This window comes from Aspergillus oryzae, chromosome 6, assembly GCF_000184455.2.
Source record: "Aspergillus oryzae RIB40 DNA, chromosome 6".
In the NCBI taxonomy this organism is placed as follows: Eukaryota; Fungi; Ascomycota; class Eurotiomycetes; order Eurotiales; family Aspergillaceae; genus Aspergillus; species Aspergillus oryzae.
The window spans coordinates 3,054,130-3,080,667 of NC_036440.1; the positions used below are offsets into that span (position 1 = coordinate 3,054,130).

At 48.0% G+C, this 26,538-nt stretch overlaps 8 protein-coding genes across 8 annotated transcripts; 3 read left to right on the forward strand and 5 right to left on the reverse strand.

Moving 5' to 3' along the window:
- Positions 1–816: 816 nt before the first annotated feature.
- Positions 817–3,213, reverse strand: AO090038000230 (uncharacterized protein; the record flags this gene model as incomplete). Its single annotated transcript, XM_023238382.1, has 2 exons — positions 817–904; positions 1,139–3,213. 2 exons carry the CDS (start codon positions 3,211–3,213, stop codon positions 817–819), a joined length of 2,163 nt encoding a protein of 720 aa, XP_023093051.1.
- A 1,363-nt stretch (positions 3,214–4,576) lies between these two features.
- Positions 4,577–5,923, reverse strand: AO090038000229 (uncharacterized protein; the record flags this gene model as incomplete). Its single annotated transcript, XM_001825127.1, has 4 exons — positions 4,577–4,874; positions 4,932–5,577; positions 5,631–5,772; positions 5,837–5,923. 4 exons carry the CDS (start codon positions 5,921–5,923, stop codon positions 4,577–4,579), a joined length of 1,173 nt encoding a protein of 390 aa, XP_001825179.1.
- Positions 5,924–6,693: 770 nt separating this feature from the next.
- AO090038000228 (uncharacterized protein) lies at positions 6,694–8,092 on the forward strand (the record flags this gene model as incomplete). Its single annotated transcript, XM_023238384.1, has 4 exons — positions 6,694–7,612; positions 7,666–7,731; positions 7,784–7,861; positions 7,941–8,092. The coding sequence occupies 4 exons, from the start codon at positions 6,694–6,696 to the stop codon at positions 8,090–8,092; spliced, it is 1,215 nt and encodes a 404-aa protein (XP_023093050.1).
- Positions 8,093–8,362: 270 nt separating this feature from the next.
- Positions 8,363–9,367, reverse strand: AO090038000227 (uncharacterized protein; the record flags this gene model as incomplete). Its single annotated transcript, XM_001825125.1, has 1 exon — positions 8,363–9,367. The coding sequence occupies one exon, from the start codon at positions 9,365–9,367 to the stop codon at positions 8,363–8,365; it is 1,005 nt and encodes a 334-aa protein (XP_001825177.1).
- A 670-nt stretch (positions 9,368–10,037) lies between these two features.
- On the forward strand, positions 10,038–11,237 carry AO090038000226 (uncharacterized protein; the record flags this gene model as incomplete). The annotated part of the gene is made up of 1 exon (XM_001825124.1): positions 10,038–11,237. One exon carries the CDS (start codon positions 10,038–10,040, stop codon positions 11,235–11,237), a length of 1,200 nt encoding a protein of 399 aa, XP_001825176.1.
- A 1,161-nt stretch (positions 11,238–12,398) lies between these two features.
- On the reverse strand, positions 12,399–13,190 carry AO090038000225 (uncharacterized protein; the record flags this gene model as incomplete). Its single annotated transcript, XM_023238385.1, has 2 exons — positions 12,399–12,615; positions 13,039–13,190. 2 exons carry the CDS (start codon positions 13,188–13,190, stop codon positions 12,399–12,401), a joined length of 369 nt encoding a protein of 122 aa, XP_023093049.1.
- Positions 13,191–16,490: 3,300 nt separating this feature from the next.
- Positions 16,491–18,504, reverse strand: AO090038000224 (threonine synthase THR4; the record flags this gene model as incomplete). The annotated part of the gene is made up of 7 exons (XM_023238386.1): positions 16,491–17,008; positions 17,059–17,500; positions 17,553–17,717; positions 17,769–17,938; positions 17,987–18,203; positions 18,302–18,388; positions 18,442–18,504. The coding sequence occupies 7 exons, from the start codon at positions 18,502–18,504 to the stop codon at positions 16,491–16,493; spliced, it is 1,662 nt and encodes a 553-aa protein (XP_023093048.1).
- A 3,309-nt stretch (positions 18,505–21,813) lies between these two features.
- On the forward strand, positions 21,814–24,317 carry AO090038000223 (beta-glucosidase; the record flags this gene model as incomplete). The annotated part of the gene is made up of 2 exons (XM_001825121.1): positions 21,814–21,982; positions 22,039–24,317. The coding sequence occupies 2 exons, from the start codon at positions 21,814–21,816 to the stop codon at positions 24,315–24,317; spliced, it is 2,448 nt and encodes an 815-aa protein (XP_001825173.1).
- Between the last annotated feature and the right edge of the window lie 2,221 nt (positions 24,318–26,538).

Consider the following 26,538-nt stretch of genomic DNA (forward strand, 5'->3'; position numbering starts at 1 on the left):
TCTCATCTTACTCACAACTATCTCACAGGCATACCTCTCCCATAATTGCATGAAAAGCAATGCCACACAACATCCTGATCACCGGAGGCTCAGGCTACCTTGGTGGCACGCTTCTAGCAGCCTGGGAGAACGCGTAAATAAAAGGCTACGATAAACTGTTCGTCCTAGTTCGGACGGAGAAGCAAGCCGAGTCGGTCAAGAAGCTCTATGGTGCGGAGCCTTACTATGCCTGGATCAGCCATTCCGGTAGATAAATAGCAAGCGGCAAGGCTAGCGGAAGGGTACAAAGACAGAAAACTATCAGGGTTTAGAAACAACTCTTGATATATATGTGAGCCATTCATACTTGGAACGAACTGGAAGCTCCTCCAAAAGCTCATACGAACAATGGCTTGCACGGATCAGGCAATGTATTGGCAAATTGGCTGCCGCTCAGTATTTCCTGGGTAATCTGCTAACCAGGTAGGTAAATATCATTTAGATCTGATCTGTCCAGGAACACTCACTTCATGATTCGTGCCCAGGTGTTGCGAGAGGTTATTCGCAGCAGCTATAACGCCAAGAATGATCCCTATCTGCGGTTTAGTATGAAACATATTACTATTCTTATTATTGAGCTAGTCCCAATAGTAAGGTGTTTCTTCCTGGAGTTACTGTAAGAGGGAAATAATCTATAAAGAAGAAATAAAACAAAGGGAGCTATCAGCCTGTGAAGAGAAAATAGGACAACTGGCTATTCCCTCTTCTATTCATCTATTTTCTATCATTTTCTCTTGCTATTTTATACTCATACATGGAAAGAAACTATTGATTATCCTATCTGTGAGATTCTGCCTTGGTGACTATCTGACAAAGGAGCGCGTAGGCGCAAGGCCAACCCGCTGTCAACATCCAATTTTCGTGCCTGCAGAAAACTACATAGACTTTTGTGGCTGGTCCCAAGAGTATAAGAGACTCAGTGCAAATATAGTCAAAATCAGGTTTATAAAGAGCGAACGATCATCCAGGCAATCAAAGCTGAGAACAGATGAGTAGGCTAGCTGCAGCCAGAAATGCTGCGTTTCATCCCATGTAGTGAAGGATGGATTCTCTTCAACCAGCCCGTGGCTTGGACGGTGAGAATGGCGGGCAAACAAACATCTGGTAACATTCCGCTTGAGTGGCGGTGGTACACATCTTTCCATTGAAGGTCGTTCCCTCGGCGCAGATGGGATCGGTGGTGATAACACACATACCGTTCTCGAGCCTGGTGCCCGGTGGGCAAACTGGTGGATTTTTCGTGACACACTTAGAGCCATCGAATACAGTGCCATCCGAGCAAACGGGAGGGATGGTAGAGACACAGGCATGGCCGTTGAAACTCGTATTCTCTGGGCAATCCGGGGGTCTCTCGTTCACACACTTGGAGCCATCAAAGGTTGTGCCCGTTGGACACTCAGGCTTTTCATTGGAGACACATTTTTCACCGTTGAAAGTGGTATCCTTAGGGCACCGGGGTGGCTTTCCGTCAATACAATCGCGCCCGTTGAAGGTCATTCCCTCCGGGCACTTTGGAGGCTTGCCACCAGAACAACCATGGCCATCATAGGATGTGCCGTCAGGGCATTTTGGAGGCGTAATGTCGACGCAGTTAGTGCCGTCAAAAATAGCATCCGATCCACAGTCTGGTGGGTCGGAAGAGACACAGTTCTTCCCATCGTAGACGTAGTTTTGAGGGCAGCGGGGCCGGTTCTCGTGTATGCACTCCTTTCCGTTGAAGATAAATGATGGCGGGCACTTGGGGGGTACTGGCACAACGCAATGTCCTCCAGTAAAGGAGCCACCAGAGCAATCAGGAACATCGGGGAAGCGACAGCTATGGCCAGTAAGAGTGGAACCAGGAGGGCAGGTGGGTGGTACGTTGAGCACGCAAGAGTGGCCATTGAATGTAGTCCGTGGTGGGCAAAGAGGAGGGTCGGAAGACATGCAGTCCCGGCCTTTTAAGGTCGTGTCTCCAGGACAGCGAGGTGGAGTAGGGGAGACACATTTGTGACCATCAAAGGTCGTCCCTTCCGGACATTCAGGTGTATCCTTGCTTACACAGTTCCCGCTGACAAACGTGAAGCCGGAAGAGCATCGGGGTGGCACTGAAAGGATACAGTCCTTGCCATTCCAGGTTGTCCTTGGGGGGCAGATGGGCTGCACGGTGGGCGTGAAAACACATTTGGTACCGTCGAAGTGGCTGCCAGGAGGGCAGTTGTCGCCCTCTCGTTTCAGGACACAGAATGACCCATCCCAGCTAAATCCGTCCGGACAACAGCGGACTTGGTCCTGGAATATGGACAGAGACTGCCCCGCAGGGCAGGACGCACCAGTCTCTACAGTACAGCTGGACCCTTTGAGGGTGGTACGCGGTGGACAAATGGGAGGCTGCTTGTCCTTGCACACTCCTCCATCAAAGACACCGGTCTTACAGCTTGGGGGCGTCACAGAAACACACACAGTGCCATCGAAGGTGGCACCTGTGGGGCACTCGGGCTTGGAAGAATGAATGCAGGTGTTGCCTTGAAGGACGAACGGCCGCTCACACGAGGGAGGCACGACGGAGATACAAAGACCCTCTGAGAATTGAGCGCCCTCTGGACAGCTAGGGGGTTCTGTGCTAACGCATCCTTGTTCACCATCAAACTGCATTCCACGCGGGCAAGTGGGCGATTGCTTGGTAACACAAATATTGTCCTTCAGTTGGGCGCCACTTGGACATGTAGGTGGTGTCGTGCTGACACAGCTATGTCCATTGAAGGTGGAGCCCTCTGGGCAAAAGGGGTCGCCCGTCGATACACAGTCCTTGCCATTGAAGCGTGATCCGGTTTGACAACGCGGGGGGTGATCGGAGATGCATTTCTGGCCATCATAGTGGAATTTCGGAGGACATAACGGTTTGCCCACGCATACATTTCCCTCCTGTACAGTGCCTTCAGGGCAGACATTGCTATGGGGCAAGATACACTGGCCTCCGACGAGTATGGTCCCAGGCGGGCAACATTGCTCATTGCCGTACTGGTCTTTCATAACCCGCAAGTCCTTCAACGTGATGGAACGGGGCGGCGACAAAGGCATAGATCCTAGTCTCGAGAGCGAAGGAGGGGATAACCGGACTTGCTCGGGCTCGGCTTCCTGTGTTGCGACAGGGCCAACCAACATGCCTGCACTAAGCAGGAGAGCACAGAGCATCTTATCCATGACAATCCTTAATGATAATAAGACGATGCGAAAAGATGTTTGTGTGGAGTTGGTGAAGAGGGAAACAAGCTGGGCCATTCTAGCATCTCTTATACGTCTCTTAGTAGCTTGCCCACCTCAACCCCAACACTGGCAATATACATTTCCGGTAACATCGTTGAATACCATCAAGATGTCTCTGTCAATTACTGCGTTGATTGCGTCAATCAATCAATTACCGTTCAATAGCCATCGAGATGCTGCGTGGTGAAGTCATAGAGTCAAGGGCTTTCAACGGATGCTTAGATAGCCAACGTCAATCCGAAAGCAAAACAGCAAATACGGCTGCTTTCGGCTTGCTCGTTTTGATTCGTGTCGTCGAGAATACGTCAGTGATCTTTGACTGAAAGCAAGTAACTGGTGGTTGTTGCTCTGCTGAAGTCCTGGTCAATTCCGCTTTCATCAAACTATTACTGTGGTTCATCAGCTATAGATCCAGTACATCAGAATGCATGGACATGTAACGGAGCGCAGAGAGAACTCCCCAAGAGGGAGTACCCACAGTGGTATTGAAACTGCACAAGTCAGAGCCACAGTGTACCATGACTCCACATTCCCTAAGCCGTACCATGGCGCCCGCAGAAATTGGAAATGCGGGGGTGTATGCTAAATACCATGAGCAGCTCGATGATTGTAATGAAATATGATCGGTATCATGAGCGAAATTGAGAATGGGAAGGTAGACGAGTCCCTTGGAGCATAGGTGGTTGACCAGCCTGGGTCTATCATCAACCAACTGTGCATACATCCATGTCTTCCACAAAGTAAGGGGCACGTTTAGAAAAGCTGATCATCAGCTGCGCCTCAGCAACCCCATTGATTACCGATAGAACCGCGAATGGGTGTATTCACTTCATTATCATGGGTTACCCTATCAAACACTTGGTCCTACGTATCAAGAAGATCGTGCATAGAGTAAGCTCAATCCCATACAGTATACTCGGTTCAAAGTTGACTTTGAATGACACCATATGACATGCGACAGTCTGTGTCTCGGCCGACGCTATCCACGGAACTCCAAAAGGTAGGCCTATATCCCCACATTCCGCAAAAGACAGGAGAGAAAATGCGAGGTATCCAATGCGGCATGAGGAAATTTCAAACTGGCCCAATCCGCATACCAAATCCTACAATAGGAGAGAAGCTGAGAACGGTGTAACCTGCCACGGAATTCAAATCCTTGGAATGAATGTCCCTCACGTATCCGTTTAGGCTCTTGTGGAAAGGGGTACGGGATGCCAATTAAGGAACCAATGAAACTTTCCGGTAGATACATGTACTCCACATTTTTAAAGTTGACACATACAACTAACCATTATTCTTTGCGTTTTGCCTGGGCCAGGCCGATGGCACCGTTACCAAAGTCATATACACTATACCACCGTCTGAGGAATGCGTCTCCAAGTACAACCAAGGGGCCTGTGGGACCGGGGAAATCCATGGGGACCAAGGCACTCATGCAAAAGTTTTGTTCCTGGAGAGAATAGTCTTTGGGATCAATAGTGAAGTTATATTCACCCAGGACAAATGTAAGGGAGGGCATGAAACTCCGCTTGTCGCAGTCCAGTATGTACCTGCCCTGATAATCTCGCGTCGCGCCGATTTCCTTGTTTCTAGAACGGGAACTCAGTACATGCAGCATAATATTCTGGAATAAAAGCACTACTTACACTGTTTCAAAGAGACCAGATGGCAAGCCGATCAATGAAGAGCCAGTATTTAGAATAGCACCAGTGTCTTCAACATCAGCGAAATGGTCTCCGAAGAAAAGTCCACTAAATTCGACCTCCCAATAGGCCTTGCGACGAAGAGGAATTTTCACTATTTCCCCACTATAGTGTTGTTCGTCAACGCCGCCGAAGGTAATCTCGGAAGTACGCCCCTTGTATGTGTCACTGAGGTAAAAGGCAAAGACGGGCTCATCCAGAAGATTCTGGTCGAGCATGTTATAGAAAGGCGGGGGAATGCTATTCACAGAAATGGAAGCAAATCCCAAGCCTAAGATGCCATCAGCCTTAACATTGGAAAAGCCTGAAACTTTAGTAGCTTCCCCAAATAGCTGCTCTTGGACCTTGAGGTCGCCGATTGTAAAAATGTCCTCGGAGACGTGGCCGGTCATACCCCCAGAGCCGTAGTATATCTCGAACTCACTCCCATTATTGTGATACGTATCGGATAATGCTGATTTGTATTTCTTATGCTTTTTGCAGGAAATAGTTTTGCACTTCGACGAGGGAACCCACAAGTTAGCGCTCCCAGTATCAAGGACAACCTTGAACTTCTGCGGAGGGGTGCCGATCCTGATGGTGGAAAAATCTACATATAGCGGGTCAGGAGAGAGCAATGTAGTAAGGCTTGAGGGCTCGTACATTGAGTGTTCCTGTGGTTCTTAACTGGTATGTCATGACCCAGAATATCCGGTCCGTGGTCTTGCAAGGCTTTCTGATGAGTGTTGGAGCCTATGTACCTCTGTGAGGATGTTCGAGTATCATCGTCATCACTGCCAAAGACCTGGATAAAGTTAGCTTCAAAATTGCTTTGCTTTTGCCCAGCGCTGCAATTGGGGGTGACTAACGAGGAGTTCTTTTTCCAATGGTACTCGGTGAATTTCAGCTGCCGTATAGCTTAGCAGCAAAGGTACTGCGAGTAGGATTGGCTTCATAGTAATCAGATATTGTAACAGTATGTAATACCTGAAGTTGAAAATTGTATGGGGCGACCTTATTTGCTCTAGGTGATGGCCGGATATGTGAGGCTAAAGCGAGAGAAAAAGCGAAAGAAAAGAACAGAAAGAGTGAGATCGTTTATGACACATCACCACCCTGCACCATCGATCCCCCAAGCCCAGGGCGGACGTGCAGAGTAAACTCAAATGATGGGTATGTCTGTCCACCAGTCATGACATCAGGTCTGGTCTTCTGAAGGCTTTGGGCTCTACAAAGCTAGAGGTATAATTAGATAGGCCCGCTTTCATTGTGGCGTGCATGGTCAGAAGGTTTAGTGGGTCTATACCTTTCAATTCAACATTTAGCTCAGCCCAGTGCGACGGTTGCAGCCTTCGGGAAAGTTGCACTCCTGTTTTGAGAAGGAGATGGTCTGACCACTACATCATAGCTAGGGTTCTGATCGAGGCTTGGAGGGAGACGAAAGGTTCTTGATGAAAACAGCACCCTGCCCGGTCTCGACTTGGTCGTGATGTAAGAGAAAGAATGCCTATTGTCATTGAACGGGGTGTCCTTTCTTTCACACCTGGCTATCCCACCCTTGCCACACATAGTCGATTACACGTCGATTGATTCTCTCTTGCGTCCTCTATGTAATGATATATAAATACTGAACAGGATGCAATTGCTCTGCTCCAGCTCTTGACAACCATGCTTTTGCGAATCTCTCAATTGCTCCCTGAATGATCTCTTCAGCTATTATTTCAAGATGTTCGGCACCCCTCTTCTACTACTGCTCCCATTGACCACCTCGGTGCTCTCCAAGACAAGTGATGCGGAATACAACAAGATCTGCCCAAGAGGTGATGATCTGGTGACGCTGCCATCGGGAAACAAGATTAGATACCTTTGCGATGACTGTTTAATTGACCCGGTCGCCGAACCTAGATCTGCAAAAACAATCGAAGAATGTGCCGATATTTGCAGCACCGAAGATTGCAAGGCAACTATTTGGGACAATGGACGATGCTTCTCTAGCAAGCTGACATATATTGGACCATCCCCGGGAAATTCCCCAGGCTGCATCTGGATGACATCCCAGACATGCCTCGACAGTAAGGACGATTGCGCTAAATGTGTAAATGATAAAGAGGAATGTGAGAATCAGAAACGCAAGTGCGAAGATGCCCTTGCAAAATGCAAGCCTGGTGATGACGAGTGCGAGAAGAAGGCCCGCAAGTGCCAAAATGATCTTGCTACCTGTGAGGACGACAAGGCCAAGGCTGAGAAGAAAGAGCGCAAATGTCAAGATGACCTTACTACCTGTGAGGACGGAAAGAATGACTTGGAGAAGGAGAAGCGCAAGTGCGAAACCGCTCTTGCGAGCTGCAAGCCTGGTGACGAGGAGTGTGAGAAGAAGGCCCGCAAGTGCCGAGACGACCTTATTACCTGTGAAGATGACAAGGACAGGTCTGAGAAGAAAGAGCGTAAATGTCAAAAGGAGCTTCTTACATGCGAGGATGAGAAGAACGAGTGTGAGAAGAACGAGCGCAAGTGCCAAGCCGACCTGCAGGATTCCCAAAAGAAAGCCAGCGACCTTCAGAAGTCGGTTGATCAATGTGGTAATGACCTGGACAAATGCAAGAATTCAGGCTCTTCCTGGGGAAAGACAGATGGAGAGATCAAGTGTAAGACCCTACCAAATTCCAGCAAGATGAATGTTATGCTAACAACTAATCAGGCAAGTCTGGTTCGTTGACCACCGCTACTCTCAACGGAAATAAATGGTACACCTTGTGTGGTTTTAGTATGTACAAACCTTGGTATCATATATATGTCCAGCTGCTGACGATACAAAGTTATCAATGATGTGAAAGGGGGTGTACGTGGTTTGACTTTGAAACAATGTGTGGAAAGCTGCTCCGAGGACGACAAGTGTAGGGCCATCACTTATGATGACAAAAGGGGCGAGTGCTATTTAGCCTCTAAGTTCAAGACTGGGGACATGCGGTACAGTGACTATTACCACACTGTCCTGCGTCTTACCTGAACCACAGGCGCATATTCCGTTCAAGCACACTGTCAATTGGACTGGGGCCACACCCATATACCGCTCACTATATACACAGCTGCAATATGATGAATCGTACTGCACTCTTGGCACCTAGGACGAATAATGGAATTGTTTTCTTCTTAGAAATATTGTTTTCAGTCTCATCACTGCAGACCACAAGAGAATGTGCCCAGGGAACCCCTTGCGTATGTATCAGGAACAGCAAATCCGCGCACCTACAAACGCTACCATCCAGTTGACGTTATAAAGGACGATAGTTACATTTACAGACTCCCTTCGCATTGCAATGGTTGCTACTCCTTGCTTGACTAAGGTAATCATGAGCACCTCACCAAAGCCTATCACATTACCCCCAATCATGGACTTATTTAAGTACATACAGCACTTTGGTGACCCTTTCTCCATATTCCTTCGCCCCCAGCTTCACTACTCTTCTCATGCTGTCATCGATGTCTTGTTGCGCTTTTTTAAATTTCTTTGGCTTTATCTTTGCGGTGATGATCCGATAGTCCATTTTCAGTGTGACTTTATCTTCAGGTGGTTCAGGCTCATTGTCCGACTCTGAGGCGTCGGGGGCCCCCAAAGCGTTTCGAAGCATATCGAGGAAAGACGTCCGCTGTTCAGTGGAATATCTGGGCGCCTCCTGTTCCCTTGTGGGCGCATGCCTCTCAGGCCCATTCTTCGAGGACGTGGCGTTCGTCGCCGGAGTTTTCAAGGGCTTCTCATTTTTCGTGACCAGATCACGATACACTTCCGTAGGCATGCGGATAGTGTTCAACATGATAGATTGGACATCTTCATAGATTGGAGATTGCTCAGTGCCAATATTGTTCCGGTCCACCTCATTGACAAAGAAGGTGAACACGATGTGTTTTCCTTCCGCATCAGTTGGGAGTTGGGAGAAGGCGTTCACGAATTTCTGAAGCAAGTAGTCCAAGTCGCGCAATGTCCGCTTGTCATGGATCAGATGTGAAAACAACACGTCCAGAAGTTCCCGGTGCAGATCCTCTCTCGGTATATCTCGATTGATTGACATGTTCGGGGATGGCCTCACGTCCACTAATTTCGAGACACTACCTTCGGAGGCAATGGCTGTTTGGGCCGCATTGGCCACGTCAACCATTGCTTGAAGCACCTGGTCGGCAGTGTCGATCTGATTGTATGTTCGCTTCTTGACCAAGGACTCCCCCAGCTCGAGAAAGATTTTGCCTGTCATTTCGAGCAGTTCTGTGTGCAGCCTATCTTCAGCGTGATGCCGGGGGGCAAAAAGAAGAACAGGAGGCATGGGAACCTGTCCTGCTACAACCTGTTCCTTCGGCTCTTTGGAGGCCGTCTCTAAGAACTCCCGGAGGTTCTTCGTCGACGCCATGGCTAGAAGTCTTTAGTGGACACTATGGAACGGAGTCACAGCGTAATAATGTTTGAAGCGAGAGCAATGGAGCATAGAGTTGGAGGAGGGAGATGGGGTGGGTAGAGAAATGCAAAGCTAATATAATGTAAACGGAATAGAGGAAGCTTGAGAAGAAGCTAGTTTATGAGATGACTTATTTTCCCTATCAAATTACGTCGTACGTAAAGGTTCTAAAGTATATCATCGATGCATCCGGTCGATAGTCTGTCACTAGACACATCAGATACCATGTCGGTTGATGAATGCGTTAACTAAATTGAATGGAACATGGCTCAATTTGCATTTGACATCACCGTATCCAAACTGCGCATCATAGACTTGGGTCAGGTTAAACTTGATACCTGAGTATCAGTGGTGATAAACCGCAACCGGATACATTCTCACATGCTATGACATTATTGACTTCTTCCAAATGGATGGCAAAGACGCATGCGTATCAGTCAGTACTCATGTTAATCACGATTACATCATGGAGTAAGGATACGTATTGCTACATCTCAAGTTATATAAAGCTATCAAGCGGCTGGATATCAGCCTAGCGCATCGAAGACCTCATCAGGACAATCGAAAGAGTTTCTAAGTACGAGGACATTCTTCAAACCTTTCTTCATACCCCACTTCCTTTGCCATGGCTTCCATTGAGATTGATGAAAGCACAATCTCCAATCAGACGACTCAATATGTCTACCTCAGTAGGGACCCGGCGCCAGCATTGGCAATTCCTCCTGGTAAGGATTTGTTGAACTACACGGCAAAGATTGAGTCTATTTTCATATACGAGCCCAATACTGAGTCTGAGACTTGTTACACGTTCGGTGGGTCCCTCTCGCTGGGGCCTGGCAGCATTGCCGGAGTCGTTGGTAATGGCGAACAGTTCTTCCTTCAGTATTGCGTGGGAAGTGACCAGAGCCGGTATATGCTCCCACTGGTGAAAGCCTCCGGAGGCTACAAGCTGCACCGAGATGTCACGTCTGAGGCCTTGAGAGACGATACAATCCTAGACCGCATGCTGGAGGAACCGGACAATAATCTGGCCGATCATTTTGCGACGACGATGTTCGCTAAGGGTGGCAAGAAGGACAAAGCCAAGGGCGCAGCTGCCCTCACAATCCAAACCAGGGGAAGCAGCGGCGATCAAGAGCACGAGATCAAGAAGGCCATCAAAATGCTCAACTTTATCGATTCGATGATTAGTGTCTATACCGCAAACAAATTATACCAAGAAGGCAACAAGCGAGGCAAACCGATAAGTGCAATTGATGAAACCTCCCTGTACATGAAAGTGACTGCCGAGGCCTACTTCGATGCAATCAACAACAAGCAATTAGCTGCTGTCATACAAAAGAAGTCCATGGCGTCAGCCAAGTTCAGTCAAACCTGCAACAGAGCCGATGTTCATCCCCAATTCATCAAGCAATTCGCGCAGGATATTAAACAGTTTGACCAAGCTGAATACGCCACCCTGGACAAGATACTTACGGAGCAAGTGCGCCAAATCCTGGATGGCAATATTCAGGTCAATAATACTCTTAGCTTTACACTTCTAGTAAAGCAACCCCTTCTCAAAAGTGTACCGGGCCTGAAAGAGCAAATTGTGGAGCCGACTCTTAGGTTTTTCTATATCACGTCCACTGGCCGGACTTGGACCGAAGTTGTGAAGAACGGGAAAAGCCAGAGCAGCGTGCAGAAGGTCCAGCTCGATTTTCAGTACATTCCCCAGGTGGGCACGATAAACCCGGACCTTTTCAAGCCGTTGAAGAAAGTATACGGGAAGAAGATTATCAGTCAAGATGCGGATGATAGCTTCATCCAGCAATACACCGTGTAATCTCTCGCAAGGAGCCACCTTCTCTGTGTTATCTTCATACGTTGAAGTCCGTTGCCACAAGGACAAAGGATAACTTACAATGGTTTGGCCAGTTTTGCGCAATCTCACAGGCATATCTCGGGTCAATCGTGTCTTTAATTGGTCAGAAGTCATTACTTTACTGCGACGCCGAAGGTGTTTATAAATCGATCTGAACTCTACCATATCAGGTAACTGCCAGTTTGTATCCAATACAGAAACAATGATTCTTGGACATAAAATAGTATATTCTAATAGCTATATCAATCTGGGACGCGTTGGGATTCTGACTGATGCTATCTGTCAATATGGTGCTCATAACAACTTACGGATTATTTTCGGGACATTATAGATAACCCTGCATATGAAGACTACTATTGGAGGATGCTTCGACATGAAATGCTCTAGGAGAATGAAAGCCAATTAATTGAGTCTGGGGTATGGAATGTCGGACAGTTCTCTAGAGCACTCTTGCAGTGGAGCTCAACATTCCGGCCTAGGTCATTCCACGGAACTGGCATCCTCGTGAAACATGCCTTGGCCCTTGCTTACATAGTTAATTCACCGGGTTACCTTTAGGGGTCAATAGGCTGTTGCATTCAGTACAGTGCCTTAGGGCTCCTTCGAATTCGCTTGTGTAGAGGACATCGAGTGCACAAATCTATACTGGTGCAGTCATACAAAACTATTTTACTTCACAGAACTCTCGCATCGCCCCGAACCGTCCCGAGCCGGCAGTTTCCGCAATACTAGCCTAATTAGGCATGTATCTAACCTATGTTGACCTAGCATGCATATCTTTGAAATATATCTCGAGAATTGAGCCTCTGTGACTGGACAATAAAGACAAATATATATCAGGAACATTGCCTTTCTTTAAATGAAGTTCATGTACTGGAAAGTCACGAATACTAGTGGAGAAGGACGCGGCTTTACCCCGAGATCAGAGGATCGATCCACGATTCACCCCACTTGCAGTCAGATTTGTCTTGCGTCCTATTGACTCTAGAATTATTAATCCTATAGCCAGGCTGCTTAGCATTCCTTTCTCAGAAGTCTATTATGAGTGGTTCATATTCCAGCTTCATGTATCAGACCTTGAATGCTTTCCAACGTACATTGTCTTGCAAGCCTGGTACATTATTACTGGGAAACGAGAGTGAATGCCAAATGGACCTTTGCAAAGGGTCGCACCTCATCTGCAATTGTCATATTATAGGGGCCATATTCCTGCATCTTGACGGAAACTTCCTTCCCATTCCCATATGACGTGGGGTCAGTAAGGTAGTCCTGATACTTCGTTCCTGGCTTTGCCAGAGTGATGGTGCATTCATTACTGTTTTGGGAAGCCAGTAATCGACTGCAAGAGCATCAGTATCAAGTTGCTTTAGATGCCAACGAAGGGTACTTACTGTCCGGGGAGCTTTCGCAGGCCGCCTTCGGCTGTGGCCGCGAACTAAGTGGCCATTTCTGCCGTTTCCTGCACTCTCACTCGATTATAAATTTGGGCGCGGAGGCCGCGCTTCGTCTCGGCGATGCCGCGGGGGACCCTTTCCTCCGCATTTCATAGAGCGTCATCCATTTCCGACGTGAACTTTTTCCCTGAGGCGAACGTGGCTGTAAAGGACACACCTTCCATGGTCCAAGTAAGTGAAGGGCGTGGGACTAAAGCGTTAACTTCCTTCAAGAAGCTTATCAACATACAGTTCACGGTCTGCTCAGCGTAAGCAGTAGGGTAAATTGTGTCGTTGGATTTGAATGGAGGAGTTTCTTCGACGCTCACGTTATCCGACGAAGAATATTCATCATCATCATCATCGGAGTAAGTTTACTTTGGATTGCCTCTGGTGGAGCGTGCCTGGCGTGGGAGGTATTCTGGAAGCGCAGAGTCAGCCCCCTCTGGCTGTCGCTCCTCTTCTTCTTCAATCTCCTCATCCTAACCTTCTTCCTGTTCCAGCTCATCCCTCACCCCGTCCGTTTCCTTGATGAACCTGATATCATCTTGAAATCGAAGAAACGCTGACTATTCCCTGGGCCAATACCTGCCCTTTCTCAAGACCTCGTCGATCTTTTCTTCATTTATATGTCGTAAGAGGTTGTTCAAATAATTGCGAGCTTACAGTTCCCTCAGTGCAGCAGATTATTTGTGTGGAAAGCTCGTCCTGCAGGGATGTGTCGCCTTCAAACAGAATACAGCAAACGAACAATATCCTTTATTAACACTTACCGAATAACGCTATCGGGAGTATAACCCTCTACTTTATTATTCACCGTTTAGATGATTCTCTATGTGGCTGTTAAAGTCTCACTTTCAGAAAGGTCAAACTCTCGCCGCGACGACTCGTGGGAGTCGACAAATCGAACAGAGAAACCCCATCTCATGTTTACCTGAAGGATGCAGCCATTGGCGAGAGCGACAAGACTAACGACTCTGGCTACGTATTTGACAACGAAGCATCTTCCCAGCTCGGAAAATACCCAAGCTAAGATCGAAGTCCGATGGACGCCTCTTGAAGGGTGCGCTTCCTACAATCCTGACTGCGACTCGAAAACGCATGCGGTGGGAGAATTTTAGTTAACATGGTACATGTTGTCATTCCGATAAGCAGATTTCTACCCTGAAATATAAACCAACGTAACTGTCATAACCTTCTATGGTCTTCTTTATTATATAGCGCAACAAAGGACCTGCGCCGGTGGTAGCATAATAAATGGGGCCTAGTGGTAAAGACAACCGGGTGTGGGATTAGGTACAATAAGAGTATCTAGTCTGATTAATACTGTGATATCTACTTTAAGAAGTATTTGACTGACTGCAGAATCCATCATTATATACACACAGTCTGAAATATTCCTTCCTAGCGTTCGTTTTTGGAATATGACCATTTAAGCACACCTGCCCAAGCACCCGAAACCAAAGATATATTGAGGGTTTACTACCTACAACGTCAAGTCTTGGCCAATTTAACTGTCACCTAGTGTCCGCCAGTCATACTTTATAAGCGACCAACTCGAAGCAACAAAATATATAAAAATAAAATTACATACAACAGAAGGGATTCGCTGGTGGTCACCCACCCAACTACTAACCTCCCGGCGTGTGGCTTAAGTACGGCTGAGCGGACGGGAAGCCCTGTTCTCCACACCCTATGGTCGTATGTACTAGCTTACTCTAAGTATTTGGGTTATAAGACTGAACTACGTGGTATGTACCATGGTTGTGTTCTGGAAATGTTCCATGTATCAGCTTTGGACTCGATCATGAACATATAAACTTTATTACATCATGGAGGCGTTCTTTTCCTTTCCGGCTCTAGTGCAAGTGCCTTTATCAGCTGCATATACCTCGTGGATGGAAGAAAACCCCGCTATTTAAAACAGTTCCCCTTCTTCTCGAACTGATAATACATATCCCTTCTCCACCATTTCAAGATGTCCACCAGATCAAGCCTTTTTCTCCTGGTTCTTTTATTCCCACCCACCTGGGGCCAGGAAACCCCAACATGCCTTTCTCCCGCTAGTAACGGGGGACCTCCCAACAAAGCCGCCTGCTGCTTAGAACCTGGTCGACAAGAGGAGTCCGTCGATGGAGTTATCTACGAATATATCTGCAATCACTACGCCACAAATACTAATGTATTTTATCACGAGGTCCTGAATGCCTATGAATGTGCCAAGAAGTGCTCCGAGGAGGCGGGATTATGTCATGCCGCATCGTGGAAGCCAAAGGCTAGCAGCTCTGAAGGGGGCAGGTGCTTTTTGGCCATGGCAGGTTTTGTAGAGAAGCCAGATCGAAATGGAGAGTGGTTGCTTCTAGTTCGGACAGATCGAATGGAGCCGGTCGCTGGTGACCCGTCCCATGATTATCCACAGCCCGGTTGTGAGGAAGAGGTGGATGATGCCTGGACTCAGTGTGAGACTGTTGTTGATGAGTACTGCGAAATGAGGACAGCACATATGCAACAGCAGCTGGATGCGAAGGATGCGGACCTTGTGAATTGTATGCATTTCCATGCACTTTCGTTCTTCTTTATTGCAACTGCTTACCTATTTTCTGTAGGCGGTCGTGGGATGAACCCGTCCATCTATATAAGCAGGAGTCGCAAACCTTATAGGGCCTGGTGTAGGAGAGGTAAGTTTCAACTATTGCATTCCCGTGAATGTGGCTAAAAACGGTTCCGAACCACGAATAGCACTCGCCCAGGTAGTCAATACAGGTGGGATTAATCTTGGCAGGACAAAAGGGCTCAATGAATGCCTCAGCTTATGTGATAGGCATAGCAACTGCAAAGCACTCACTTATTGGATACACAAAGGACGATGTGACGGCCTCTCAACTAACCCTGTTCCTACCCTTGAACGAACTATGGCTATCACGCTAACCCGTCTCTGAGTAGCTTATAAGTTCTGAGAGAACTCATTGATTCTTATTTATTTACATTCTCCGCGCTTGATTGAAACATTGGAGCTATTGTCACTCCAAGCTTCACAACAAATGGTATTTCCGTCTCGCTTTGTCACTGGCGTCTGGTGGTTAGATTTGTTCTGCTGTTTGTTGAGTGCGCGTGTCTCCCGCCGGTACTGTTCTTTCTAAAGTATACATGACAGGTTTCTTACATATTGCGTTTTGATACAGTTCTGATGACAATTTCATTAAGAAGACTTGAGATCATAGATACCATTAGGCATTTAATTTCCTATGGGATGAAAGGTAAATGAACTCAACACATTCGTTCCTTCAGCCCCGTCTGCGCACATCCGCAATTAGGGTTCCATTGCTCATGTGCATGGCAACGACTCGACCAGTGTCATACATTCAACAGATCACCTAAGTAACGAGTCATCCTCCACCGACTTGGACATTGTAAAGTCCCTACTCGCTTATTGAAGGGCAAACTTCGCGTTTTCTGGTTGTGGACCCTCTACAGGTCGAGGCCAAGTTTCAAACGTGGCCCTTTCATCCTGTAAGTAGCGGTATTGTGACAGTTGTTATTGACTTATATATCAAACGAGATTCTTTCATGGTGTGTAAAAGTGTCAGAACTTTTTATGGTCTCTATTTTAGTTCTATGCGTCAAGATTTGGTCAGGATGGTGTTCCAATGCTCGCGAAACAATAAGCATCCAAAGCATCGACCAAATGAAACCTGATATTTTTGAAAGAGAAAAGGAAAGAAAATGTCTATTACTGCCAGGCACTGGTGCCTAGACGATTCGTCTCACATAAAGCTCTGTCTTAAGCGCTGCTTTCAGCCTTGATGTCCTCTTCAGCTTGGCGTTTCACGATCTCCCGGACCTTCTCCCACGAATTCTCAACCGTGGTGACCCTGGTCTCCTTTTGCGCGAAAGCCTTGAACTCGTCAGGAAGCACCTGCTCATCGAAGTTGAAGCCGGCCTCGCCCTTGAGAGCTGATTCGACGACCTCAGAGAATTTGGCGGGGTGAGCAGTGGAGAGCGAGATGTGGTGGACGTTCGAGCCATTCTTAGCAAGCGATCTCTTCGCGACGGTAACTGCAACAGCCGAATGGGGATCAAGAACGTATTTGGTTTCCTGGTAGCAAGACTTGATAGTCTCGACAGTCTCTGAGTTGCTCACACGGTCGCTGTCGAAAGTCGACCGTCCGTTTTCCAACAGGTCCTTATCTACAGGCCCGAAGCCGCCAGTTGCCTTCAATGATTGGTACCAGGCCAAAACCTCTTCACCGGCCCTCTTCTTGCTGGACGCGTCGTCCAAGCCGGCTGCCGCTGCTTGTTCTATGATCAGTCAGCATGAGAGCAAAAGGCGACTAAGGCGTGGGGTATACCTTTTGCGAGGAACCACATGAGTCTCTCGAAGTTGCTGGAGACCAAAATATCCATTGCAGGGCTTGGTGTCTCCTTGCAAGCCTCGGCCTTCACGGTACCATCGGCCTGCTGTTCCTGAACAGGGTTCTTCTCGTAGCGGCCAGTCGTCCAGAAGCGGTGCAGGATATCGTTCTCATTTGTTGCCACGACCAGCTTATCGGCGGGGAGACCCATCTTGGTTGCGAAGTAACCGGCGAGGATATTGCCGAAGTTTCCGGTGGGAGTCACAAATCTGACCTTGTCGCCCACTTTGAACGTCGGCGACTTTCTGGCAAGTTGGAAGTAGGCGTAGAAGTAGAACACGATCTGGGCGAGGATTCTCGAGAAGTTGATGGAGTTAACGGCACCGAGCTTCAAAGCCTGGTTGCTATCAGGATCGTTGAACATAGCCTTGACAATATCCTGTTGCTCTGTCAGTCTATTGTCCCGCGGTTCCAGTATGCTCAAACCCTACCTGGCAATCGTCGAATGTTCCCGTCACGGCAAGATTGTGGACATTCCTGTCTGTGCAGGTGGTCATCTGCGCCTCTTGGATAGGGCTGACGCGGCCCTTGGGATGCAAGATGACCACGGACACGTCCTTCTTGCCCCTAAGACCGTAGATTGCGGCGGATCCAGTCTAATATGTACGGTTAACGCTGGCGCCGGAGGGCACACCATCAAAACTTACATCACCGCTCGTCGCACCGACGACTGTCAAATGATGTCTATCTGCTAGTTGGTCAGTTCTACTGGATCGCCACACACCAGAGGCTTTAAAGAGCGCACCTTTTCCAACCTTTCCTTGGTTTTTCCGCACGAGAAGGTATTCGAAAAGATTTCCCAGAAATTGCAAGGCACCTATATTGGCTCAGCACAAGAATATCAGAATAACATCAGGAAACACACAGTCTTTGAAGGAGTAGCTTGGGCCATGGAATAGCTCGAGAAGATACAGGTTGTCATCCTGCAGATGGGTCAAGGGGACAACATCTTCTGCGCGGAATGTCGAGTAGCTCCGTTCAATGATGCCTTTCAGGTCTTCCGGGGGGATCTCGGAGGGGGAGATATAAAGGCTGACGATCTTGAAGGCAAGTTCGGCGTACGAGAGATCTTTCCAACTTTGCTGCGATCTATCATTAGCCTCAGATCTCGCTGGGCCGCTTTGAAAGCTAAAATGAAGATTCTGGAAGAAAGCGCTTATGCGGCATAGAGTATACATACCCAGTCGTTTGCGGTCGGGATTTCGTGAGGCAAGAAAAGACCGCCATCCGCAGCGAGTCCCTTCAAGACAACGGTCTCGAACGAGAGCTGAGGGAAAATCAGTAAACCGTCAAGCTATGACTCATGCTTAGAAGACGAACGCCATAGTCACCACCTCTGGTGGAGAGGAATTTTTGGGATTCCGTCGGAGCTGTACTCGTCATATTGATCACTAGTCTGGTGCAATTGTTGCGCTGAGAATTCCCCTCTGCTGGTAGATGTCGCGCTGGAAAGTTTGTGACTCTGATGGCGATGGCGATGGCGATATCGGCCAGTCGGACGAGGGGTTGATCGCGGAACATCGATTGTCCGTTCACGCCTTTTGCCTCAAGACTGGAAATGGAAGGCGGTCTGGCTACACTGGCCCACGTGGAGGGGGCAATTCCCCCACCAGATTCACCGCCCTCAAACTGACTCACTATCTTATCAGTCCTGCCGCCTCATTTTCTCCTCCAGGGTATGTAGCAATAACACTTAGTAGTGTTCAACATATACATCCAGCGCTCCTGGAAGTATACCATGATGCAAAGGCTTTCTGAGAAATGTAGTTCCCTTCTTCCTTCTTTTTCAGTGATCAATCTACCCTTCTAGCCATAAGTGTTGTCCACTGCATCTAACCATATCATCTAATATATATTCTCATACCATGAACCTACACACTCACGATGTAATGAGAGTTAGTATCAAAAAGAACTTTGATGGGGAAAAGAAATTCACGCTCAACACCATTCCGTACTACATTTTCCGTCCTTATTGGCCCATATACAAACTTAAACACAGTCATGATTTAGAAAAGCGTTAGCTGGGCCGACAAGTCAGAATCCAAAGTCCCCTCAAGCTCAGCCAAACTTCGCTGTTTTGTTACAAAAGGAAAACAAACACAACATACTAACCTTAATTGAATCACCAGAAAGGACTCAATGTCCGCTTGCATCCTCCGAATACCACATGAAGTCATGTGGCCTCAGGCATTTAAGATCACCACATAGACGAAGGTTGATCTGATTGCGGCTTTATCACTTCGTAAGACCACGGTAGCCCATGGACCGATTTCCGTTAACCAGCCCTAACTTTGTGAGTATCCTACGCTTTCGGAATGGGCATGTGTGGAGAGTGTTAGGTAGTCGATTTTATTGATCTTGCGTTGCAGATACTGGTGTTCGAATCCATGCCTACGAGAAGATGACGCTTATATTGGTTGGTAAGACGTTCCTTGCGAAAGGACAGACCAGGGATTTCTGTCGCAAGGCAAGTGAGTTGAGCTAAAGCCCGGGGTACCGACAGGTACTGATCGCCGTCCACACTACCCGTTTTAGTCATGATTTATGAGATGGGTTAGAGAATGCAAGGGTGAGATGCCTAGAATGGACACGGATATATATGCCCGAGTCCCTTAAGCGGTTCTAAGTGGTTGACTCCTGGATGGAAATTCCAAGAAGCTGTTTTGTCATGAAGGTCGCTTTCCTTTACAGCCCGAAGTTGAAGAAGGCATTTTCCATGATCTGCGAAAACCCTCAGTAAAGGGATTGATATAATCTACACGGTTTGCTGGCTTAATATTAGTCTCAAACGTACTCCAGCTGTTATGGTGAATATACTGATGCTTTTGGAGGTGTTCTTGAGAGAGCGGAATTGTAACATCAGCTTCATGAGAGCGTTCTCAAATCGATTCATCACTATACCTGCCTCATTACCGGAACCTGATTTATATTGTGGATATGAAAGGCACCTCTAGATGGGATTATTGAAAAAGTCGTCAGGGCACAAGGGCCGCCAATATGTAGCGCGTGTGACACCACTAGCACGGAGCCTTCAGAGTCTAGGCCTGCTGAAATTCTGGAGACACTACAAAGGGCACAAAAAAAAAAAAAAAAAAAAAAAAAAAAAAAAAAAAAAGAAGAAAGAGAAGAAAGAGAAGAAAGAAAACCATAAAGAACGACTTAAAAAAGTGATATAATAATCAATTTTACTAATGATAATGCTAGTATAGGTTTAGTCGAACAAGCCCAGAATCGCCCAAGTTATCAACAACAGCCAGTCACCACAAGCATAGGATTACCACGACTAGAGACCTGGAGATGTCTATGGTTATGACATAGGCGTCCTAGGCATCATCATCTATCAGGAAGAGTTGGCTCTTGCTCACAACACGTCGCAATGAGTTGGATTCTCTTATACCTTCTCTGATATCGAACCGATTGCATCACCAGTCCTTTGTCGGGGGTTTTCCGAAACATACGGGACGAAGTGCAGGTTAGTTCTAGTGCCACAGTTCCTTCAAGTCCGTTCGCGTTCCAGCTTTCCCGTGCGGGATCCACTTCATAATAAGCAAGTTGCATATGTCCCCGGACAAATATAGGTGGTTTACCGTACGATGCTTCTCTTTGTTGGAGAGTCGGGTCAATTCATTCCCGGAAATCAATACCGCGCGAGTAATGCTGAACAGTTATGTGTTGAAATCTCGGCATCCCGCCGATCCAATTCATGGAGCCAAGACATTCCTCCCAAAGTCACCCCACGCTTTTAAGTGAACGATCTGGGGTACATCCAATGAGGAGACTGCCCCTCCGGCTAAACTTCGGGAATCTGCCCTTTCTTTGTGTTCGGACCATTTCTCTTGAGTCTTCGGATTTGCTCACCGGTGTCAGTTCTTGTTTTCGGCATAATCTACGACAAGTTACGCACGGATAGAAGACGGTTCACCAGATGAATGCGGTCATTTGGTCGGCTTCATGACGTCAGGCTACCAATTACGAATCGCTCCTGGTTCATCTCGGCCTTGCTGGGGTCAACGTTCCGTAGGTACATGGCAGGTTCAACGCGAGATCGTCGAACCTTGTCCTCTTTCATTGGTCCCCAATAGTCCGAATGCGGCACGTTCCGACAGGTTCTACTCCAAGAACTACATTATAATTGCTGCACTATTAGTTTAGCATGCTCTCTCATGTGGTTGCGAGTCATTAGAATTGGCTATTTCCGCATATCCGGAATAAGAAACCAACACCAGGGCCTGGTTACCACTCGTTGCGACTATGTTGCAGGGAGCTGGAGCAATAGATAATGTTAAGATTTATTGAAAAAGCACTCAGGTACGGCAGAGAGCTTCCATGTGCTCTCGCATTTTCTCCGTGCTCGCTGCGGTGCCGGCCGAACACGCGAGGGAAAAAATCTGCAAGAATCACCCGTGACCCCGCGAACGGAATATGGGGAACGGAGTTGTGGGGAACCCTGCCGACCACGCGATTCGAAGCGAGCCCCGTGGGGTTGTGGGTCCGGTCTCGGTAACCCTGGCATCAATTCCCTCAACAATACCCCGTACTACGGACCCTACGGTAGCGACTCAACCGTCGGCTGGCAAGAATTTTTTGTAGCCGTCGGGGAGGTCTATAAGTAGTGGCTGCTGCTCTACAATGATTGCGAGATGACTTCAGTAGAGCTGCTTTGAGGTCCGAACAACAACCCAGGTGCGAACCATGGCCAGCATTGCTCATCTTGTTGTCTCTGGCCTGTTGGCTGCAACTGCAGTCAATGGCCAGAACTACGGCGGATCTGGTCGAAGCGACGACGCTTTCAGCTATGTTCAACCCCGTAACACAACTATCCTCGGCCAGTACGGACATTCGCCAGCTGTGCTTCCGTCGCGTATGTCCCAATCCACAACTTAACCTATGGCCTAGTGTGACTGACTTCCATTATAGCCAATGCGACTGGAGCAGGTGGCTGGGAAGAAGCCCTTGCCAAGGCCCAGCAGTTTGTTGCCCAGTTGACACTCGAAGAGAAGGCTGACATGGTCACTGGCCAGCCCGGGCCTTGCGTTGGAAACATCGTGGCAATCCCTCGACTGGGTTTTAAGGGTCTCTGCTTACAGGATGGCCCCTTGGCCATTCGTGTGGCTGACTATGCCAGCGTCTTCTCCGCTGGCGTCACGGCAGCATCGACTTGGGACAAAGACATCCTGTATGAACGAGGAGTCGCCATGGGAGAGGAGTTCAAGGGCAAAGGTGCCCATGTCGCTCTCGGACCTGTAGCTGGCCCTCTGGGACGCTCAGGCTACGGAGGGAGAAACTGGGAGGGCTTTGCAGCAGACCCTTACCTGACTGGTGTCGCCATGGAACGTACCATTCAGGGTTACCAGGATGCCGGTGTTCAAGCCTGTGCGAAGCATTTCATCGGCAATGAACAAGAGACCCAACGTAATCCAAACTATAACCCTAACGGCACGTTGACAGATGTCATCCAGGAAGCCATTTCCTCCAATATTGACGACCGAACTATTCACGAACTATACCTCTGGCCATTCGCCAACGCTGCCCGTGCCAAGGTTGCTAGCGTTATGTGCTCATACCAGCGCCTCAACGGCTCCTATGCCTGCCAGAACTCGAAGGTTCTCAATGGCCTCCTAAAGGAGGAGCTCGGCTTCCAAGGCTATGTCCAGTCTGACTGGGGTGGTACTCACTCTGGTGTCTCCTCTATCGAGGGGGGTCTTGATATGAACATGCCGGGAGGTCTCGGGCAGTATGGCCAAACCCCCGAAGCGGGCTCGTTCTTTGGAAAGAACGTCACCTTCGCTGTCAACAATGGAACCGTTGATATATCTCGTGTGGATGATATGATTGTCCGTATCATGACGCCTTACTACTGGCTCGGCCAGGACCAAGGCTACCCCGAGATTGACCCTTCTTCTGCGGACCTCAACACATTCTCACCCCGGTCTACTTGGCTTCGTGAGTTCAATCTGACTGGGGAGCGTAGCCGCGATGTCCGTGGAGACCATGGTGAGCTCATCCGTAGACACGGAGCTGAAGCCACCATCCTACTCAAGAACGAGAACAAGGCCCTGCCCTTGAAGGCCCCTAAGTCAATCGCTGTCTTCGGTAATGATGCTGGTGATACAACTGAGGGCGCCGTCAACAAGGCTACCTTTGAATTTGGCACTCTCGCTGCCGGTGGCGGCTCGGGAACTGGTCGTTTCACATATCTGGTCACACCGCTTGAGGCCCTGAAGGCGCGTGGCAAGCAGGACAACACTCTGGTTCAGTGGTGGTTGAACAACACCCTTATCGCCGATTCAGACGTAACTAGCCTTTGGGTACCCACACCACCTGACGCCTGTCTCGTCTTCCTCAAGACCTGGGCCGAAGAGGGCTCCGACCGCGAGTACCTCTCGGTGGATTGGAATGGAAACGAGGTTGTCGACTCGGTCGCTTCGAAGTGTAATAACACTATCGTCGTTACCCACTCGTCTGGCATCAATGAGCTTCCTTTTGCCAACCACCCCAACGTCACTGCCATTGTCGCCGCCCACTACCCCGGACAGGAGTCTGGTAACTCCATCGTCGATATTCTCTACGGTGATGTCAACCCCTCCGGCAAGCTGCCATACACTATTGCCAAGAACGGTAGCGATTACAATGCGCCACCCACGACTGCCGTAGAAACTACCGGCGCGGACGATTGGCAGGCATGGTTCGACGAGAAGCTTGAGATCGATTACCGTTACTTCGATGCCCACAACATCTCCGTGCTATACGAATTCGGCTTCGGTCTGTCCTACACGACCTTCAGTCTTTCCGATATCAAGACTGAGCCTCTGGCCGAGTCCATCTCCTCGGTCCCCGAACAACTCCCCATTCAGCCCGGTGGAAACCCCGCGCTGTGGGAAAGCGTGTACAACGTGTCAGTCACTGTCACGAACACTGGTGATGTCAAGGGAGCGACCGTCCCTCAACTCTATGTTACCTTCCCCGACAGCGCCCCTGCTGGAACTCCGCCTAAGCAGCTCCGTGGATTCGACAAGGTGTCCCTGGCACCTGGTGAGTCACAGACTGTCGGATTTGAGCTCATGCGCAGAGATCTGAGCTACTGGGATGTCGTGTCGCAGGAGTGGCTGATTCCCGAGGGCGAGTTCACCATCCGGGTGGGCTTCAGCAGCAGAGATTTGAGCCAGGAGACCAAGATTACTCCTGTCACGGCTTAAGGAGGGTTATAAGGCATAATGGCGCTATGCAATGATGAAATCTTGAAATGAGTTTATGTACCTCTCTAGTAATATGGCCTATGCTGTTTATATAGAGGCTATAATCACGAACAATCTAATGGTTCACGCAATATATACATCATGCTCCTGATAGTCTATCCCTAAAGTCGCTTCACCTGCCGTGAATAGTTGGCAGATGGACATGTAGGCACATAGCCCCAAGCCCTCGCAACCAGAGCGTCGGATATCAGTCTTCAAAGCAGGCCACACAAAGGAACGTGGGACCCCCCCACTAAGAAGATTATCAGATAGACTAAACTCCATAAAATCGACCGCAGGAGAAAACGGATTTGTGACTAAAGAGCCAATCGCTCAGAATCATCCGAGGGCAAGGCAAAGTTGAGTCCAGTTGCATGATCAGATAATACGTTATTGTCACTAAAACTGTGGCTCAAAGAGTTCTTTAAATCTGGAATTAGCGGTTCCTCCGAGGATGAGTACCGTACAAAGCACGACCACAGCATTTTCATATTCAATCGTCCTAACGTGTTTATCAGAAGCCGATATCATCGTTCTCACGACAGGCTCCTAGGTGTTGCAATTCCTAGCGCTGATAGAGATACTGGGATGACGCGGGGTCTCATTCAATATACAGTGGGAAAAGCCCAGAGGGCACGGGCGTCCTACGGTACACATGTCCACAACATGGGCATAATGTAAGTAGAAGTGTGTGTCAAGCATCGCATTGCGTGCCTGACAGTGAATTTAGTCTTGGACCAAACGTGTTCCGGCAAACAGCTCATCCTTATTTGCCTGCGAAAAGTAGGCTTCCTATGCAGTCAAGTCTCTATTCATACCTAAGTTGGACCGGAGGACTCGTGTATTTGAAGTGAAACAATCAGCAGAAGAAAATTACACGAAGCATATGCAACTGCGATTAAAGAAAATGGTGTTCCCTGGCGAATCTTTCAACTGGTACATTGGCAAGCATGGCCGGAACGCAGAGCCAACTAAGGCGGGCAGGCTTTTGGTATGAAACCTGTTTTCATGATTGGGATGAATTCAAAAGGGTGGTGTCTATTTCTGACCAGGCTAGCTATCCGTTTTTAGAGATGTCTCAGACTGTATTCATGGTCCGCCAAAGTGCTCTTGATAGTTGTAGCATTGCTATGTCTTCAGCACACAGTGGTAAGGCAAGATCAATGCGCTCAGTATTGCTCGGGGGTTGAGTGCTTAGAGATGCCGATGCCCTCCTTGCTTATCTATTAGTTTAGTATATTCTTGAACTGCCAGTTGAATTTAATATGTATTGTGTATGGGAATAGCCCTTGCTAAGGAGTAGTCTTCCGTAGAACTACGCACTGGCTAAGTATCCCAACATATAACACTATCTGTGCCCAACATTGTTCCTACTCTCGATCAATCTTCCATATTCTGGTTCAATAAATAACTCTAATTATGTCTGGCGGGAGTTTGTAACAAAATTCTGTCGAGCTTGGGATTCCTAAAAACGTAGGCCTAAACGACGGTCGTTTCCGACAGCTCGGCTATTAGTGGTTTAGAGCTGTATACACTACCACCCCACATCTTCTGATTGGACGGACCCAATAGCGAACCCGAGATTACTATTATTGGAGGATTGCTTACTGACGGGGTGTGGCCCCAGCGATCTCGGACAAGAAGGGGTGATCGTATGTTGTATTCTTTCCGGGTTGCAATGCATCGTAAGGCAAAAAAATATGGGATGTAGAGTTTCAAGTTATGAATTATGGGACTATTCTAAATATTCAACAATACACGCTAAGTAAATTCTAAATACATGTCACCAGATATGTGATACATTCTTGCTCCAATGTTATGTTCTCCTGCTTTGAGCGACTGTACACTGCTGCCCATAGATGGGCCAAGTTCATCCCTAAGAACTCCGGGTCTCAAGGACATATAAGAAAAAAAAAAAAAAAAAAGAGAGATAAACGAGACAGAATCAGAACGACTGTTATAAACAAACATAGTTCGACAAGACGATTGGCAGAAACAATAACGTAAATACGTTAGTTTCGAGTCAGGTATATCAACGGTTTGTACATATCAAAATCACAACAAGAGGATATATTGAACATAGTAGACAATTCGGGGTATGGAAATAACAAAGGAAATCGGTTGGAACATATTAATAATAAAAGAAGGGCGTCTGGTACTAATGTGGTATGGTGCGTGATGA